General features: G+C 39.6%; 1 protein-coding gene across 4 annotated transcripts in view; it reads left to right on the forward strand.

Moving 5' to 3' along the window:
- Positions 1 to 6: 6 nt before the first annotated feature.
- EDARADD (EDAR associated via death domain) overlaps positions 7 to 15,963 on the forward strand; it is a 19,601-nt gene continuing 3,644 nt past the window's right edge. Inside the window, exons 1-6 of one of the 4 annotated variants that reach the window (XM_085315564.1) lie at positions 7 to 51; positions 5,313 to 5,374; positions 6,007 to 6,051; positions 7,185 to 7,224; positions 10,253 to 10,341; positions 13,852 to 13,897. In XM_085315564.1, the coding sequence (XP_085171690.1) occupies positions 21 to 51; positions 5,313 to 5,374; positions 6,007 to 6,051; positions 7,185 to 7,224; positions 10,253 to 10,341; positions 13,852 to 13,897 (313 nt within the window). In that variant the 5' untranslated portion in view covers positions 7 to 20. The remainder of the gene's footprint in view (positions 52 to 5,312; positions 5,375 to 6,006; positions 6,052 to 7,184; positions 7,225 to 10,252; positions 10,342 to 13,851; positions 13,898 to 15,963) is intronic. The other 3 variants (XM_085315565.1, XM_085315566.1, XM_085315567.1) reach the window with 3 other exon arrangements.

Here is a 15,963-nt window from a genome sequence, read left to right on the forward strand (position 1 = left end):
CGCGCCGCCGCCGCCGCCCCATGGCCGCTCCGCGGGACCCGCCGCCCCCAGGTGAGGAAGCCGCTGCCGGCGCGGGGAGCGGGGCGAGGGGCCGCGGCCCAGGGGGGTGTTAGCTGCTCCCCTCTCCCCCCGACCCCCCGTTAATCCGTGCTGTAACTTATCATGCGCTCCGCTGGCGTGATTTAGCTTGCCTTGCCTTGTCAAGCCCGCGCCGGTGTTGGGTGTATTAGTTAGGTTGTACTCGCTAACAGCCTTTGGAAAATGTTTTCTCCTTCTCCTCCTCCTTTCCCCCCCCCTACTCCCAGACTTTAAGTGGTTAGGAAGCCAGTGCTCCCCAACTTTCACAGCTAATGGCACGCAGGAATTTGAGTGCCTAGTATCAGGTGTGCCCGGCTGTGTTTTCCCTGCCAGACTGCCCAGGCAGTGCAAAACTATTGCAAAACTGGATGGTTTGAATATTTTAACAGCAAACAGAAAAATACTTGAGTGCTGAAAGACTTAGCTTTAGATTTATCAGAAAATTTGACTTATCAAAAGACTGTAATACAACTGAACTCTATTTCCTCCTCGTATTCAAACACGAAGCTCACGTGCTTTTGGCCAAAGTACCATTGGTTTTGGTTTCAGTCAGAGGGGCCGTCTGTGTTAACGTTTGCATTGGCGCGAGCCCTTTGAGTTGCACCAAGTTGTGCCGCTGGTGTGAGCGCCCTGCCTTGGCGTGGAACGGGTCCTAAACGCCTATGGTGGAATTACCAAACGAAGGTAGGCCGTAGGCGCTTCCCGCGAGGCCTCGGGGCTGTGCTTCGGGGAAGACGCTGCAAGAGAGGGAGTATCGACCCTGCTGCAGAGCGTGTTGTGAACCTCCTCCTCCTTGAAGGCCAAATATTCCAAGTTCCCTGAAACGCACCTTCCAACTTTCTTCCCCTGCAAGGGTGAAGGACAGTTGTGGGACTGGGAATTTGAATGTGCATGTGTGTACATATATAAACGGGCAGTGTTCAAGCCGTGTTTACACTAGTAAATGCACAGCCCTGCTTCCCAGTTAGAGTAGCAGACTTCAGTGCGGAGAAACTGTGCTGGTGAGCGCAAGCCTGATGCTCCAGTCACAGACTGGTTAGACTGGCCAGGCTCAGACAGAAGAGCTGCAAGGACTCCTGGACAGCCAGTGTGCAAGAGCTGGGCTGCTAAAAGGAGCCTTGGGAGCAGCTACTGAAGCTGAGCTAATTTGCATGTGATTCCTGGCAGGAACGTGAGGAAGTAAATGCAGGCCAGTGGTGGCATGCTATCAGTGGGGAGTGATGGTGGGAGTGTTTTTGAGGGGAGGATCCTAGAAAATGATGTTATCAAACTGCGTGTCACAGTAACTGTGAAATCATATGGTCTGCACTGAATAGTTAGTCAGATGTTATCTTTTCTTTTTTCAGCCTTTAAACAYGCAAAACTGGATGTTTTTAGTTTGAGATACATAGAGAATTTTCCCATCCTGCTGTTTGAAAAAGCACTTGAATCCAGCTATATGAAATGAGTTGCAGAATGTTTTGGGAAATGTGTGTGGGAAAGAGAGATGGGGACGTGGCATTTTAATTGCCTTATTCAGAGTTAAATATTATGCCAACTATCTGTGTTCAACAAGACCACGGCGAATCATTCACAGCCAGTACATGAAACCTTTATGTTCAGGTACAAATGTTCATATGCATACATGCCACCTGCAGAAAATATTGGGAGCTGGTAGCGCTCTGCAGTTWAAAAAAACAAGGAAATTGCTGGTCTTCATAAAGAACTAGAATAACAAGAGGAAAGAAACTGAGGTATAGGGAAAGAAAGATAGCCTTTAAGTAATATTTTGAGATGAATGCTAAGCAAGAAAAATCACTGCAAAGTCACTGATTCACAATTACTGTTTGTGGGAGATCCGGAAAGTAGGAGTCAGTTAAAGCTACCACCCTGTGCCCCATCTCTGCTCGTGGGATCACTCTGGGGTCTGCCAGGTCCTCATTCCAACAGCTGTGTACTCTGAGCTGCTCCCACTTGTTCCATGCTTCCCTCCGGACTGTGGGAAGTACCAACATTGCAATGTATTTTGGCTGGATCTTGGAGGTGTAATAGTAGATAGAGGATGGAGCCTTTACCATATGCTATAGTAGCCATCAAGAATCACCAGGGCATGGACCTTTTGAGGGGCCTGCTTTTATCTGCATTCAGGCTCCCCTTTTAAGGGCCAAAGAAAGATTTTTCTTTTTTTTTTCTTGTTCTTATTTTTTTCCCCAGTCATAGGGCTTCTGGAATAAACCGATAATAAGATGTCAATTATTTATTATTTCTATATGTTGCTCAATGTTGATGTGTTGCTATAAATACTTGATGAGAGATGAATTAAGAATACATGGGAGGTGGTCAAACAGTTCTAAAGAACTAATCAGAAGAACAATCAAAAGTTAATTCTAACTAAATATTGAAACAAGCTCTTTAGAGTTATTTTTGTAAGGTTAGGTATTGTGCTATTTCCATTTAACTGGCTGTGGAGTTAGTCAATGACATTACCTAGAAAATCCAGCAAGTTGTTGCATACTGATACTTCTGGGGTTCAAAATAAGGTTTGAAACTTCTCCAAAAGTGGTAACTAACRGCAGTGATAGGTTGCAGTCCTCAGTGGAGAGCAGCACTGATGGGAGTTGAGTTGTATGTTTTGCCACTGGGTTTGTTGGGTCTTTGCTGACAGTGGAGAAATGGTGAAACTGCAGGCTAGCCTTGGAGAGAAGTGTGGCTTTGAGAGTAGACAGCCTTSTGCCTCTTCTTGTCAAGGTTTTCCCCTTTGGCGTGTCACCTCCAGCCTGTTCCTCCCCTAGTCCCAGTCCTGTTTCTTCTCTGCCAGTGGCTTCTCTTTGCAGCCTATTCTTTAACCTGGGTATGTCCATATTTTTGCTCATCATTTCTGACACTCATCTTCTTAATATGCTCATGGAGAAAGTATTATTTTTTTTCTCCAAACCATCATGTGAGGCTCAGAGCATGAGACTAGTCTGTCAGCTGCATAGGAAGTTTTTGACAGCATGAGGAAATGAGCCTGTGCATTTAGAGGATCCAGCCCCTGGGCCATCCTTCCTCCTCCTTTCCTTTTCTGTTATCATCCCCCTCTACCCCAGAGGTCCTTAGTGTCCTTTTCAGTAGCCATGATTTCTCCTCCACTGGCTTTTCTTGCCTGGGCTATCTCACCACAATCCCAAGCTTCCTCCTCCGGCATTTCACTCTGACTCCCAGCTCTCATGCTCTCTGCCATTGGCCTTCCTGCTCACTCACTACTGGTCCAACGGGCCCCGTTTTGCATCACTCGAGCCCTTGTTCAGTACTGCTGTTTCTATTTTATCAAATTCTAGTTCTAGTTTCAGGTTTCTTTTCCTGTCAAATAGGCCAGCTCCCCTTTCTTCATCCTCAGCTCCTGGTCTCAGCTATCTTTCCAGTCCCCTTTTCCCTGGCTCCCAGTATGTGCTTCTTTTGCACCCCTCACAGGGTGGGCTCTGCAATTAGCTAGTGGCTTGCTCTGCCTCGATTCCCCCTCCAGGTCCTTTGCAGCTGCCAGTCATAGTTCCCACGTGTATTCTCCATTTTTGATCCTACTCTTTGGAAATGACATACTCTAGCTTATAGTCTTTTCTTGTAGCCCACTCTGCATTTGAGTTGAGGAGTTTATGGTGGTTTTTGCTGCCCCTTACTGTCAAGTCAGGCTTTCTTTGGGACATGCTGTTAATACTATGTTTCTGGAGCAAGGAGTTAAAACTCATCAGAAAGGTCATCTGTTAAAAAGACAGAGTTTTGTTTTGCTTTGAGGTGGGTACTCATCTGTATACGTGTTTCTAAACTCGCTACTGCAGTGTGAACGTGCTCATCGGAAATTTCTTAGACCTCTCCCACTTAAAAACCTCTGTGGTGTCTGTGTGCTCGGGGTGTGCTCGAGCCTTGAAGGACTGACCCGTCTGGGGAGGCACCACCTGCCTGGACAATACGTACGGTCTTCTTGAGGGCTCTAGTGCTCAGAATGGTGCTTCCTAAACCTTCTGCCCCAGGCAAAGAGGAGCCCTGGCACCAGACTCGATGGCAAAGAACCGCTGCTGCTGCGGCTGCATTGGGCAATCCTGGAGCTTTTTCTGTCCCTCCATGGCCATGTTTATTTATTTATTTATTTATTTATTTATTTATTTATTTTATTTTTAGGCCTGTTTTCTAGTACAGTGATGCTTTAGTTTGTCACTGTTGTTTTGAGTTGATTGGATAGGAGTAGGCCCAAAAATAAAAAACATGCTGAGTTTCAGCTGGTTATAATAGTGTCTGTGCAACTTCACTGCTATTTGAGGGATCAGTGTTTATACTGCGAGTTTCGTAATTCATTTTTGGGACTATATGTGTTCTAGAATGCACTGATTTCTGTATTTGGAAGATAATCACCTCATTTGTTTCTGCCACCCCTTTCTGGTTGAGGCAAAAAGAGCATTTAATGCATTCCTGTAGTAAGTTTGAGGACTTTTAGAATGTGTGTGACAAAAATGTTAATGCCATTACATTATTTAAAACGCTTTTCATAATTTTCAAGAAAATGATACTTACCAGCAGAAGAGATCCTCCCTGCGGAAATGGCATGAAGACATTAAWTTGAAGGAGAGGTGCTTTGAATCCTGGCTTCTGTATGAGATTTGTTTCAGACTCTCTGTAATTTTGGTCAGTATTCAGCTGCTCCTTAGCCATCAGTGCAGAGGGGATGACATTCAATGATTCATCTGAAAGAGCTTGGAAGATTTGTTCTCGTATCCTTTGGATGTTAATATAAGTTTATGATTCTATTGTGTAAATAATGTTTACCTCAGATATGCTTTTATTAGATTTTATACTGCAATGTGCTGTTTATTTTAATATTATATTTTGTTGCAGTGGATATAGTTACTGTTTGAATTATTGCTTTGGAAAAATGGAGTGCTTCTATCTGGAGAAAAGACTTATTTTTTAGCTGATTTCATTCTTTATTGTTGAATTGTTTTGGAGTTTTTATTATTTTTASTAAAGTTACTTAGAATTTTCATTTAAGTTTACCTTTTATCAGTTCAGAGTAGGGTTTCCTTGGCGCATCAGTTTTTCATGTATTGGCTAGCATCTCTGACATTTCTAGTTTATCCTGTTTCCTTGTGTAAATGAAATGTGACCTAATGCACTTAAAGGCTGTATAGTTGTGCTTTATCTTGATCAGGTACAGACGCAGARTATGAGTTAGTGGATGAAAATATTTTGAGGATTATGCAGTAATAAAACTTATTCATTTCCAGCAGATTATGCAGCAAAAGAGCCAGTAGAGGATACAGATCCGAGCACTCTTTCCTTAACGATGGTATGTGTATCTGTTCTAACACACTTATAATCTTTGTAACTCTAGAGTTATGTAATGCAGAAYTGAGCTAAAACATTCAATAATGTTATTAATCCAAACCATGCGTATAGATATATATCATTGTGCAACTAAAACTTAATTTACTAACCTTCCATAATTAACTTGGAAATAAAATTCTTGATAAGTACATCAGCGGAATTGGACGTTATCAACTAAGCTATCCCTGGGTTAGACAGGAAGGAAGTGTTCTTACATTGTTACAGTATTTTTTTACGGTGCCTCTGATTTATATGCCCGCAATGTTTCCTTGCCAGATTGTTTTGTACTATAGGAATAGGCCCATCTAGTTACTTATTTACTCCAGTACAGTACACTACCCTTTTAAACAATAGGAGGAAAGATTGGTGCTGAGATTCTTCTATCTGTATGGGTTGGAGAGAAAAGAAAACCAAACCAGAACTTAAAATGTCAATTGTATTCAATTATTATTCTTTCCTGTACCTATTTTCTCTGATGACATAAGCTGATAGGAAGATGTGTCCAAAAACAAGTGCCTTAAAAAAGGCATAGTGTGAACCTAGTGAGTCCTGGGCCTGCTAGCACACTCTTTACAACAAGTTTTTATGTCTTAGGATACTAAGCCTGCCAGTCTTATGCTGAGACAAGATGTATATCAGGTAAATGGAATATAAAATTCTGTGAAGTCTTTTAAGAGTTTTTATTTTTAATATTGCTAAAGATTGTTTACTCTGKGGAAAAATAACAATGCTGCCTAGCCCAGAGAAGACTGTTGCTTATGTAGTTATGTAAACAGATTAAAATACATTGGTTTATTTTATGGATGGCAAGTGAGCAAGCCAGTGCTTTCCCTTGATGTTTTCTTCCATTTCTCAAGTTTTGCAAAAGGGAATCAGCAAAAAAAAAACTCAGAAAATATGGTAAGTCCTTTAAACACTGATCTTCCACAGGATCCAGGATTTCAGCCTATGCATATGCATTTGTGTTAGCACGCTGTCATAAAAGGAAGAGACTTTTGTGATGATTTTTGTGGCTTGACTAAATTTAAAATTGTGCCCTTGCCAAGGGAAGCTTTGAAAAGGTGATGAAAATTTTCTGCACCCCTTTAAGACAAATGAAATTTCACCACTCACCACCACCAGCRCACCCTCCCCCCGCCAAAATTAAGAGATCTTTAATCTGTTTGTTTGGTTAAGAGCTTCCATAAAAGACTCCCTTACCTTTATGTAGGGGTAGAGGTAATAGGGAAGAAGGTGGATGTTTAGGTCTAATAGCAAGTTATAACACAGATGCCTGGAAATTAGCAGCTATCTCCTTAAGCACAATAATGTTCTTATGCATCTTAATCAGCTTTTTAATTTCAAAGCAGAAAGGAGAATGTTTTTTTCTTCAGTGCAGTAACATTTTAATAAAGGTTTATCTTTGTTAAAAGAGCTTTTGAAATCATCTTTGTTCCTCTTGATATGCATTACCTTTTCTAGATTGGTATCTTGCTTGTTAAATGCAAACTTCTTTCCCAGTCTCTCTGCTTCCCCACCAAACTGCTATACTGTAGCAAAGCTACAACCCATATTACTTTTGGATTTTAAGTGATCTGCTGATCCGCATTGTTAGTTAGTGTCTCATTTCCCGTGAAAGAAGCTCATTGCTATATATATATATGATTGTAGATGGATCTGCTAGTAGCAATTTAAAAGATACAACTATAATTCTACAGTTTTTGAACACTCTTCCTCCAGCACAATTGCACTGAAAATAACAAACACTTGTGTGTCTTGCTTTTTTATGACAGAGTGAAAAATATCCTGTCCAAGATACAGGAGTACCTAAAGGTAAGTAGTGTGAATTCTGTGCATTAGTTCAGGTGTTGTAGATCTGTGTTGTTACATGCAAAGCTGTCCGTGTTATCCAGCAGACTGAAGTACTCTGCTCCCMCATCCCTCTCGCCCCCAGGTGTTTGTTTTAAACGTAGTGTGTCTCTGTATTTTATGGTCAGTTTGMTATACATAACTTTTGAAATCTCCTGACAAAGTTTAGTTTTAGTCCAAAAATYGTGACTAGCTATCATCAGAAGATCTTGCTTCTCAGCTTGGAAGGAAAATATGGTGGTGCCATCAAAAAACAGAGTTCAGAGAACAGACAATAGAGACACGATAATGTTAAAAGGTGGCTTTGAAGAGGTTACCAGTGCCTTCAGGTTATCAGAAATATAATCCAGAAATACCTTCCAGGTCTCTTGCCTCTGATCKCATTCCCAGCCCTGTAACGAGTTAACTCTTCATGCCATCTCTTTACTTTGGGCAGGCATTTATTCCATTTACTTAAGCACTTAAGGTAGGTACTTTCTGCACAAGTTCCTGCCTCTCCTCACTGGAAATGGAGCGAGTGCAGGTCCTGCATTGCACTGAAGTTGGGTCGGATAGTGCAAATAGCCCCTCTAAGATTTCCTTGACTGTAGGAGGAGCTTTGTGGCATTGCAGACTTCACTGATGGCTTTTGCCCAGGGGATGCGCTGGCAGGGAGGATGTTCTGCACCTGGGAAGAGACGAGGGCAACCAGGCAGCAGCTAGTCAGGAGGGAGACTTGTATTGAGGATAGCAGGCAATATAACACTGGGGGCTTAAGAAAGGTTGAAAGGTAATTTATGGGGCTTGAGGGAGCCAGCCATGGCAAATAAGCATCTTCTCAGAAACACCACTCAGTAGGGAAGTAGAAAGGGGCTGAAGATTAATTTGAAATCATAAGCTAACKTCTGTTTATTTGCAGGCAGATGATTTGTTTCTTCAAAACTATTTACTAATGCTAAAGAAATTTCTCTGTAACATTTTTTTTCCTATGTCCTATTTTTTTCTTTCACCTATGACACTAGTTCCTTAAATTGGATTAGATAATTCCTAATTAGCTAACATGTTCAGAGTCTTGAAATCTGACATTACATGTTTTAAGTATATTTAATTGAAAAAGCAAAGCTGAGAGGAAGTGAAAATTTCAGCACTTTCTGCAGAAAGGAAGCAGATTTATTTGTTTTTAATTTTAGTTTCTGTTTCCTCTTGCTAAGTGTAAAAAGATGCAAGTACTAATATAGCTTGGCATTTCCTCTTTAGAGTAGGAAGTGATGCAAACAGCTCTTAATGTTATGTTCATTTCTGGAATTTCTTTTTCTTTTTCTTTTCTTTTCTTTTCTTTTTCTTTCTGGATGTGATTTTTAGAAGTATTTCTTTCCCTGCTGTGGGTTTTGAAACTTTGAATCAGTCCTAGAGAGTTCCTTAGRGRATGCCCTTCCAGTGTGCTTATACASACTTCAAAATATGAATCTGGGAGTTAAAAAAAAAAATGTTAGAGATATGCAGACCTGCTTCTACGTAATACAATTCCTTTTTGCTTCAGATTTAATGTTTGAATAAGAAGTACATAGGCCTAAAGTCAATTAGCTAATGGATCATTTTAGGACCTATCTTATTAAAGTTCTTAGCACCCTCTACTGATTTTGAATTCAAGCTGAGTTGAGGGAACTTTTCATCTTTCAGGATTAGGCTTAACATTCACTTCATGTTTTGATTATAGTTCTACTTCCAGTCAAATATAGAACAAAGTTGACACACGGTATTTCCATATGAATTAAGTGGAGTTTTGATAACTGTATTCTGTCTTTTCAGCCAAATTTCTTTTGGTCTCTGGTGGAGAGAGAGAAAAAAAAAACCCCAAAACAGAAACCCCCTCCAAACAAAACAAAACAAAAAAACCCCCCACCCCCACGCACTTTCAATAAGCATTTATAACTGCTGATGGTGGAACACTATTTCACTTTATTTCAACACTCTTRTTTAAAAAAAGGAAAAGAGGAAAGTCGTTGGTTTTTTTTTTTCTTCCCTGCAAGTGTAAAGATGACTTATTTGATTCAGATCARTTCCTTGGGTGAGATAAGGAAAGATGTCTCCTTTCTGTTATCTGGTGATTCACAAAGATGATAGCTGTTGTTTAAGGAGATTTTATTGCAAAATGAATAGGAGGTAGTAATGAACTAATACCACTAATACGCCATCAGGGAGCATTCTGGTATGTGTGGAGCGTCGCCTCTTTTAAGCTCCCCTTCGTGTTTCAGCAGCCCTTGACCCTTGGGATTTAAGCAAAGGGTTTGCCAAGGGGGACCTTTTAATCATGCAGATGGAAGTTTGTTTGCCCAGGGTTCACAGGAGGCTTGCGCATTGTTTATACGCCATTCTGAGAGCTAAAGTGAGGCTTGAAGGGTGAACAGAGTTTGTGCTGCCCTTTTCAGTGGACTCCCAAGGCAGGTGGTAAACACACTGTTTGAAATGGGTTATTTCAGTGCTTAAGAAAACCCTCTGCACAACAGAGAGAAATAAGATGGTGAGCCTAATTCACAAAGGGGCAGAAGTAAAAATATACACTCATATAGTACATATTTCAATAATGATTTTTATAAGCCTGATTTAAAAAGAAGCAAAGCAAAAAGAGGGTTATGTTGACTTGTGACATTCTTTTCCGACCTATTTTGACTGTRTTGGTTTGGTTAATATTCTCTTGATTCTACTCCTGGTCAGCTTTATGAAAGAAGAACATGACTCTTCCATCAAAAAATGTATAGCAGTTCTTTTTTAAACAATGGCTACACTAATATTTGATCCCTACAAGAATTATTTTTCTTTGCATAGTCATATTCTGCATGATTTTTATAATCACTGACAATTTAATGCTTTGGGTTTTTTTAATCCAGTATTTCCTAGTGACTGATATGGAGTTAAATGCTGTGTGTTAGACATGGGTGAGGTTTGTTTGAGAGCCTTGCTATTTAAATTTGTATTTGGACGGGAGACCAATGTCTCATAATTTTTGTCTTAGATGAGGAATACCTAACAGATCAAGTTACTTTGGAAATTGCCTCTGTGAACATCAGGACTCTTACATCAGATTCAGGCCTAGTTCAACAGGTAAGGAAAATTATATCTGAATTTAAACTAGCCTATCTTCAAAATGATTCAAGAGAGCAAGTAATTATTCAGTAAAATAGACCAAAAATAGACTTGTTTTTCAAGGTTCCGTGAAGTAAGCTCCTGTGGAAAAAAGCAAAACAAAACCTATTTAAACTACAAAGCAAATGTTTAGGATTTTATAACCTTTGATTGATGCATAGACGTTCTGAAGAAGAGCTGCCATTGGGGAGAGGCTTTGGCACGCATGTTCTCCATCTTTCTGGCTAAAAATAGAGCTGGGACAGAGAATAAGTAATGGAGTGAAGAATCCTGGGTCTTGGACTCCTTGTGTTTTGCTTTAGGGAGCTCTTTGTTCTGCTTTGACTTGGGGACCCTGTTCTTACTGTAGTGGAAACACTCTCCACCAGTTGTTAAGTCTCACTTTGCAGTAGGGTGGGCAATGCTGAGTGATCCCCATGCATCACGGTTGCCCTCTTTCAGGCAAGTGTAACTTGCCAAATTTATTCTCTTTTGATTGAGCAGAAAACTTGGAAAAAATGAGCATTCTCCTGTGGAAAGAATGAAATTGAGTTCTTCATGGCAGAATCCCATCTGCATTTTACCAGAAATGATCATGTGCATTTTGTGTAATATGCATTTTGTAGGTGATGGAGCTAACCTTCTCATCAAGTCCATCATCAAGAAGAAAGCATTTGTTGCCAGATTATGCCTCTTTTGCTGAAATTGCTATGATGAAGGAGCTGCTGTACAGATATTTCAGAGTATTAAGATGTTAATGGCTCTAAGGACCTGGAAAATATTCTGCTTATCATCAATCTGTGCATAGGTTTATAGCTTTGATTAATTTTGTAGAACTTGGCCTGATTTTATTTGCAGGTAAAAAAAATACTCTTGTTTAATAGCTGCWTTTTATGGGCAGTTAACAGTGCATTGCATTATTGCAATTTTATTGCAAGAAAATGATCTTGAATACCCTCGAGTGCRTCTGAGTTGATAAAAGTGGATTATAACTGATTGGTAAAAATACTAGTTTTGGAAGAAGATGTATGCAACAGATAAAGGATGCATTTTTTTCTATTTTTTTTTCCTGTGTACTACTTCTTGCAGTACTAGCCACTCCTGTTATTTTTATCACAAGATATGACATCTCTTTTTATGATGACATCTCTTAAGGGCATTTACATATTAGCTTTCATAATGAGGTTCTAAGTTCCATGACTTTAGTAAGTCTGAAAGATGTTACTGAAGCGCAGTACAGCTACTTAACTATTGCAAACCAAATGAAAAATACCCAGTTTTCTCCCATTTTAGTTTGGTTGATCTGTTGATTAGTTTTGTTTCTCTTTAAATAGATCTCTGGAGAGAGGAATTAAAATGTCATGGCATTTTTTTCAGTGTCTGGGTCAGCAATAGTGCAACTATTGTATTTTAGCTCCATGTAGTTGTGGACCAAGGGAAAGAACCAATTTGTTTGTTTGTTTGTAGCATATTTTAACCACTATCCCTAATGATTACTAAGTGTTAACTACTTAGTGATTACCTAGTGTTAACTAAGAACATGTTGAGCTGTGATGGGCAGCTGCTCTTCCAATATGTTACCCCTCTGGGGATTTGCTCCTTGGGACTTAATATTGTTCTCCTCCTTTTTAGGAATTTAATGGAAATGGAGACAATGACTATAATTAGGATTTCCAGATTTACCTTTTTCTTAAACTTAGGATGCTCTTATGGCAAGACTGTCAAGTTCTTAAGTTAAGCTTTCTCTCGACAGAGCTTTTTATCTGGTGCCAGTGGAAAAGCAAACTGCTAGAAGATAAAGCCAAGGGTTATCCTGTTGAAAGGTGGCATGTGCAGTATTCAGCCTCTGTTAAGCAGAGACCAGTCGTTGCAAGAAGAGCTGACGTTGCACCCGTGATCCTGCAGTTTTCAGGGAAGAGAGAAACAATGTGCAAATTTTAGCTTTCCTGACAAAGTTTTTAACTTTGGAGATAGTTCACCACATTATCTGAAACTGCCTATAAATTGCTTGTAGTGGATTTCTTAGCACAGACAGTGTAGATAGGAACAGAGTATCTTCTTACATTGTATTGTTGCACCGTTGGCTTGTGCTTGCGTGCACAGCCTCCAAGATGCTAAGAGGCCTACTATGACAGTTTTGGCAGAATGATGCAATACAAAAATCAACAATGTTTTATTGCAGTTATCTAAGCGGAAAATCCCCTTCTACTTTCATCTTTAAATCCTCAATAAAAGAAAGCTATTTCACCTGGCTCCACACCTGCATAGTTAAAGTAAGGATAGCTGCAGTTTCCTGCAGTTCTAGGATCAAGGCGCTGTCCTTCAGGTTTTTAGGTGTTCCTCTGTAAAGAGCAGAAGAATTGAAATGTTACAATGTGTGCTGTAGTCTCAAGCTGCTAAGTAATTTCATTATGGTTTAATTAGCAGGCAAAAAGCCACTGAGGGAATGGTTACTTCAAACGGGAGTGTTAGATATGAGCCAAAGAAATGTTAAAGTCCAGCCATTCTCTAGAAATGTTTCCTGTATGTAAAGAAGTCTGTGAAAAGCTCCTCTGCTTTTACTAGATCAGTTAAACAGTCACTTACTTTTTCATGTTACAGGCAAAGTTCTTTGGGGTCTCATTATAAAACACTTCAAAATCTTTTAAATCAAATTATGTGAGTTGTTGAAAGCTTTGTATATACTTTATTTTTTAAAAAAAAAAACTTAAACTATTTTTCATGCTCACAGTATGAGTTGTTGACTCCTGGTTGTGGTTCAGCAGCAACTTTTCATGACTGTGTACTGGGAGGTCACCTTGTAATAATTGATAAATGCCCAGGCTATCATTTTTCAAACAGTGAGTACTGCAGTCAGTGTTGAATTAACACCGATCAAATACGGAAAATTAAACAAACATGAAAAATGTGGTGAAGCAGAAGGAGGGAGTAAGAGCAAATTACTCCAAAGATGTAATTCTATAGCATGTCACTAACAGGGATAACATTGTTCAGCAGATATAACCAAAAGTGCAGTTTTGTTGTAACTTAAACAAGGCTTATCTTAGAGCAAGAAAGGTCTCAAAGTCTAGAGGTATTTCACTAGATGCTTTGCTGTCATGGAAGGAGCCCCAAGGTTGAAGGACCTGAGACTTCTACTATATTCACTGGAGAAGCATGAGTATGTGTACTTTTTTCTGTTGATTTCTTATTTTCTGTTTCCAAATAGGTTTATATATAATGGTAACTAGTGAGTGTGTAAATGATAGGTTAGTCCTAACCACTTGAAGCGCTAATGCTATTCTGTCATAGGAGTATCAAAACATAAAAACGCTGCCTAGAAAGACTGCGGATTGCTAGTAATTTTTCATGGCAGGTACGCCCCCTGTCTGACTTTACAGATAGCTCAAGGTTCTTCTAAGCAGTCTTCTGTCACTTGTAAATTAGACAAATAGTTACTCTGATGATTGAATATTTTGTTTTGATTTGTATTTATTTGCTACTTTTTAGCCAGAAGAGAAAGACTCACAAAACCATACTGGTGAATCACTTTCAGGTAATACGTCAGCTTTACTGATCTACATATTCTATTCCTAGATTTTCTTTATTTAAAAACTACTGTTTGCCATTACCTAGAAATGCCTGGATAATCAATGCCTGTGAAGCTCATTTCATTACCAAGACATGGTCTATTATATGCTCACCAGCGCCTTTGTTCTAAAAGGGGTGGTATTGATAATGCAGATTGTATAAAACACGTGTAGGCTGTCAGAATACATCTAGTAYGTCCATTGTTGAAAAAAATCTGTAAACAGGTTGAAAGCAGAGGTTGGCAGTAGGCAGTGTGGGCTTATCCCATATGGTACAAATGCAGCAGAGGGGTGGCTGATATACAGTCCAGTTAATCCAACAGTGAACAACTGAGAATTTCCTTTTAACGAAGAAGGTTGTCCTATCATGTAACATTAGGACCGTGCAATTAAGCGGGTAGGTCATCATTTTGCTCATCAGTATCTAAGGGCACCTTAGAAAAGCAGGTTCTTTTATAATGCTTTTGATAGTCTGCACACGGTACAGCACAAGAAGCAAGTTGATTTAGCTTTGTTTACCTATAATTGTGCCCTGTGTTTTCTTTACCCCTTCTTCCCTGCATTTWTTGGAGGATAAAACTTACTCTGGCACCTTTGCAAAGCAAAATAAGATGAAATTCAGACAGGGTGCTCTTCCACCCTTTAAGCTCTTCCAGAACTTTGATTGGATTAGACTCATTTTACCTTGTTCATATAACTAAATCCATAACCAGCATAACTAAAGCAAGCAAGTTTTTTCTTTTTTTTCCTCACTTCAGCAAGAGCTCAGGCTGCACAAGAAGAGCAGAATAGCTAATATATACCTTTTTTTAGAGAACAGCTGCAAGGCCAGTGGAATACCTGAGAGCAAAGATATCACCAAAACATGTTTCTCCTTTAACTGGAAATCTAAACATTCATATAAAGTTACGTGTCTACAGCAGTGTTGTAGCTGCATGTCCTAACATGTTGGAAAGTTCAGGAGTTGTCTTTAGCTTGCTGAAAAAGCAACCTGATGAGCAACATTACAAAAATAACAATAGCCTGTTCTTCCCTTGGAAATTAAACCTGAAATGCACACAAAAGCTACATCCAGCTGAGTTACTTTCATAAGGAATAATATTCCCAGYACAAAAGTTAGTATCTGAAGGTCTTTTTGGAATTTTCACATAGTCTCACAGTAACCTTAACAGATGCTGTTATCTGTAGAAAAGGGTGGCATTGACTGATCTGGCCTTTCCCAAAGCTATAGTTCAAAAGTCTCTTACACCAGTGCTGATGCAGCACTCATAAATCGTGTCATTGTATCCTGTTCTTTTTTTTTTTTTTTTTTTTTTAATCAATATTGCGATTAATACAATTCTCTTCTTGCAATGGCCCTTTTTTAAAGAGTTTCATCCCAAGCAGGAGCAGTTACTTGGCAGTACAACGAGGCTGCAGGGCAGAAGTTACAGAYAGAGCCTAGGAGCACTTTCCACTACCTACTGTTCTGGACAGTGGATGACTGGACATGTCACTTGCTCCCTCCCTTCATAAAGGGGCTAGTTAAGGTCATGTCTGCAGCCAAAATGTTGAAACGGTGYCCTAGGCTATTGTAATGTTAAAGGCCTTTGTTTCTAATGCGAAACGCAACTAGAACTGGTTTCTACATACTTGTACAGGTTATTAATATATAATGCAGTCTGATAGCACTGCACTGTTAGGAGCACTGGGAAGATATTGATTGTTGTGTGTGGGAGACCTCCAAACGGCAAGTTCTGATATCTGATGCAGATTTTAGAACATATCACCACCTACTTCCAGCAACATGGTATTCTTATTTTTCTCTGACATGGAGGAGTAAGTGTTTTGTTTCTTTCCATAGCATGCATTTAAAGTAGGCTGCTTAGACAGAACAGAGACAACTTCTATTATAAGAACCTTTAAAAACACAGGAACAGTTTCACTTCATCAGCATTTAAAGTACTAGTTGTTAGCTGTGTTTGCAGTTGTTAGCAGAGATGCAGCTGTTAGCAGAGATACACCTGGTGCAAATAATCTTTTTTTTTTTTTT

This window comes from Rhea americana, unplaced genomic scaffold, assembly GCF_003343005.1.
Source record: "Rhea americana isolate MKP2758 unplaced genomic scaffold, rheAme1 scaffold_43, whole genome shotgun sequence".
Classification (NCBI taxonomy): domain Eukaryota; kingdom Metazoa; phylum Chordata; class Aves; order Rheiformes; family Rheidae; genus Rhea; species Rhea americana.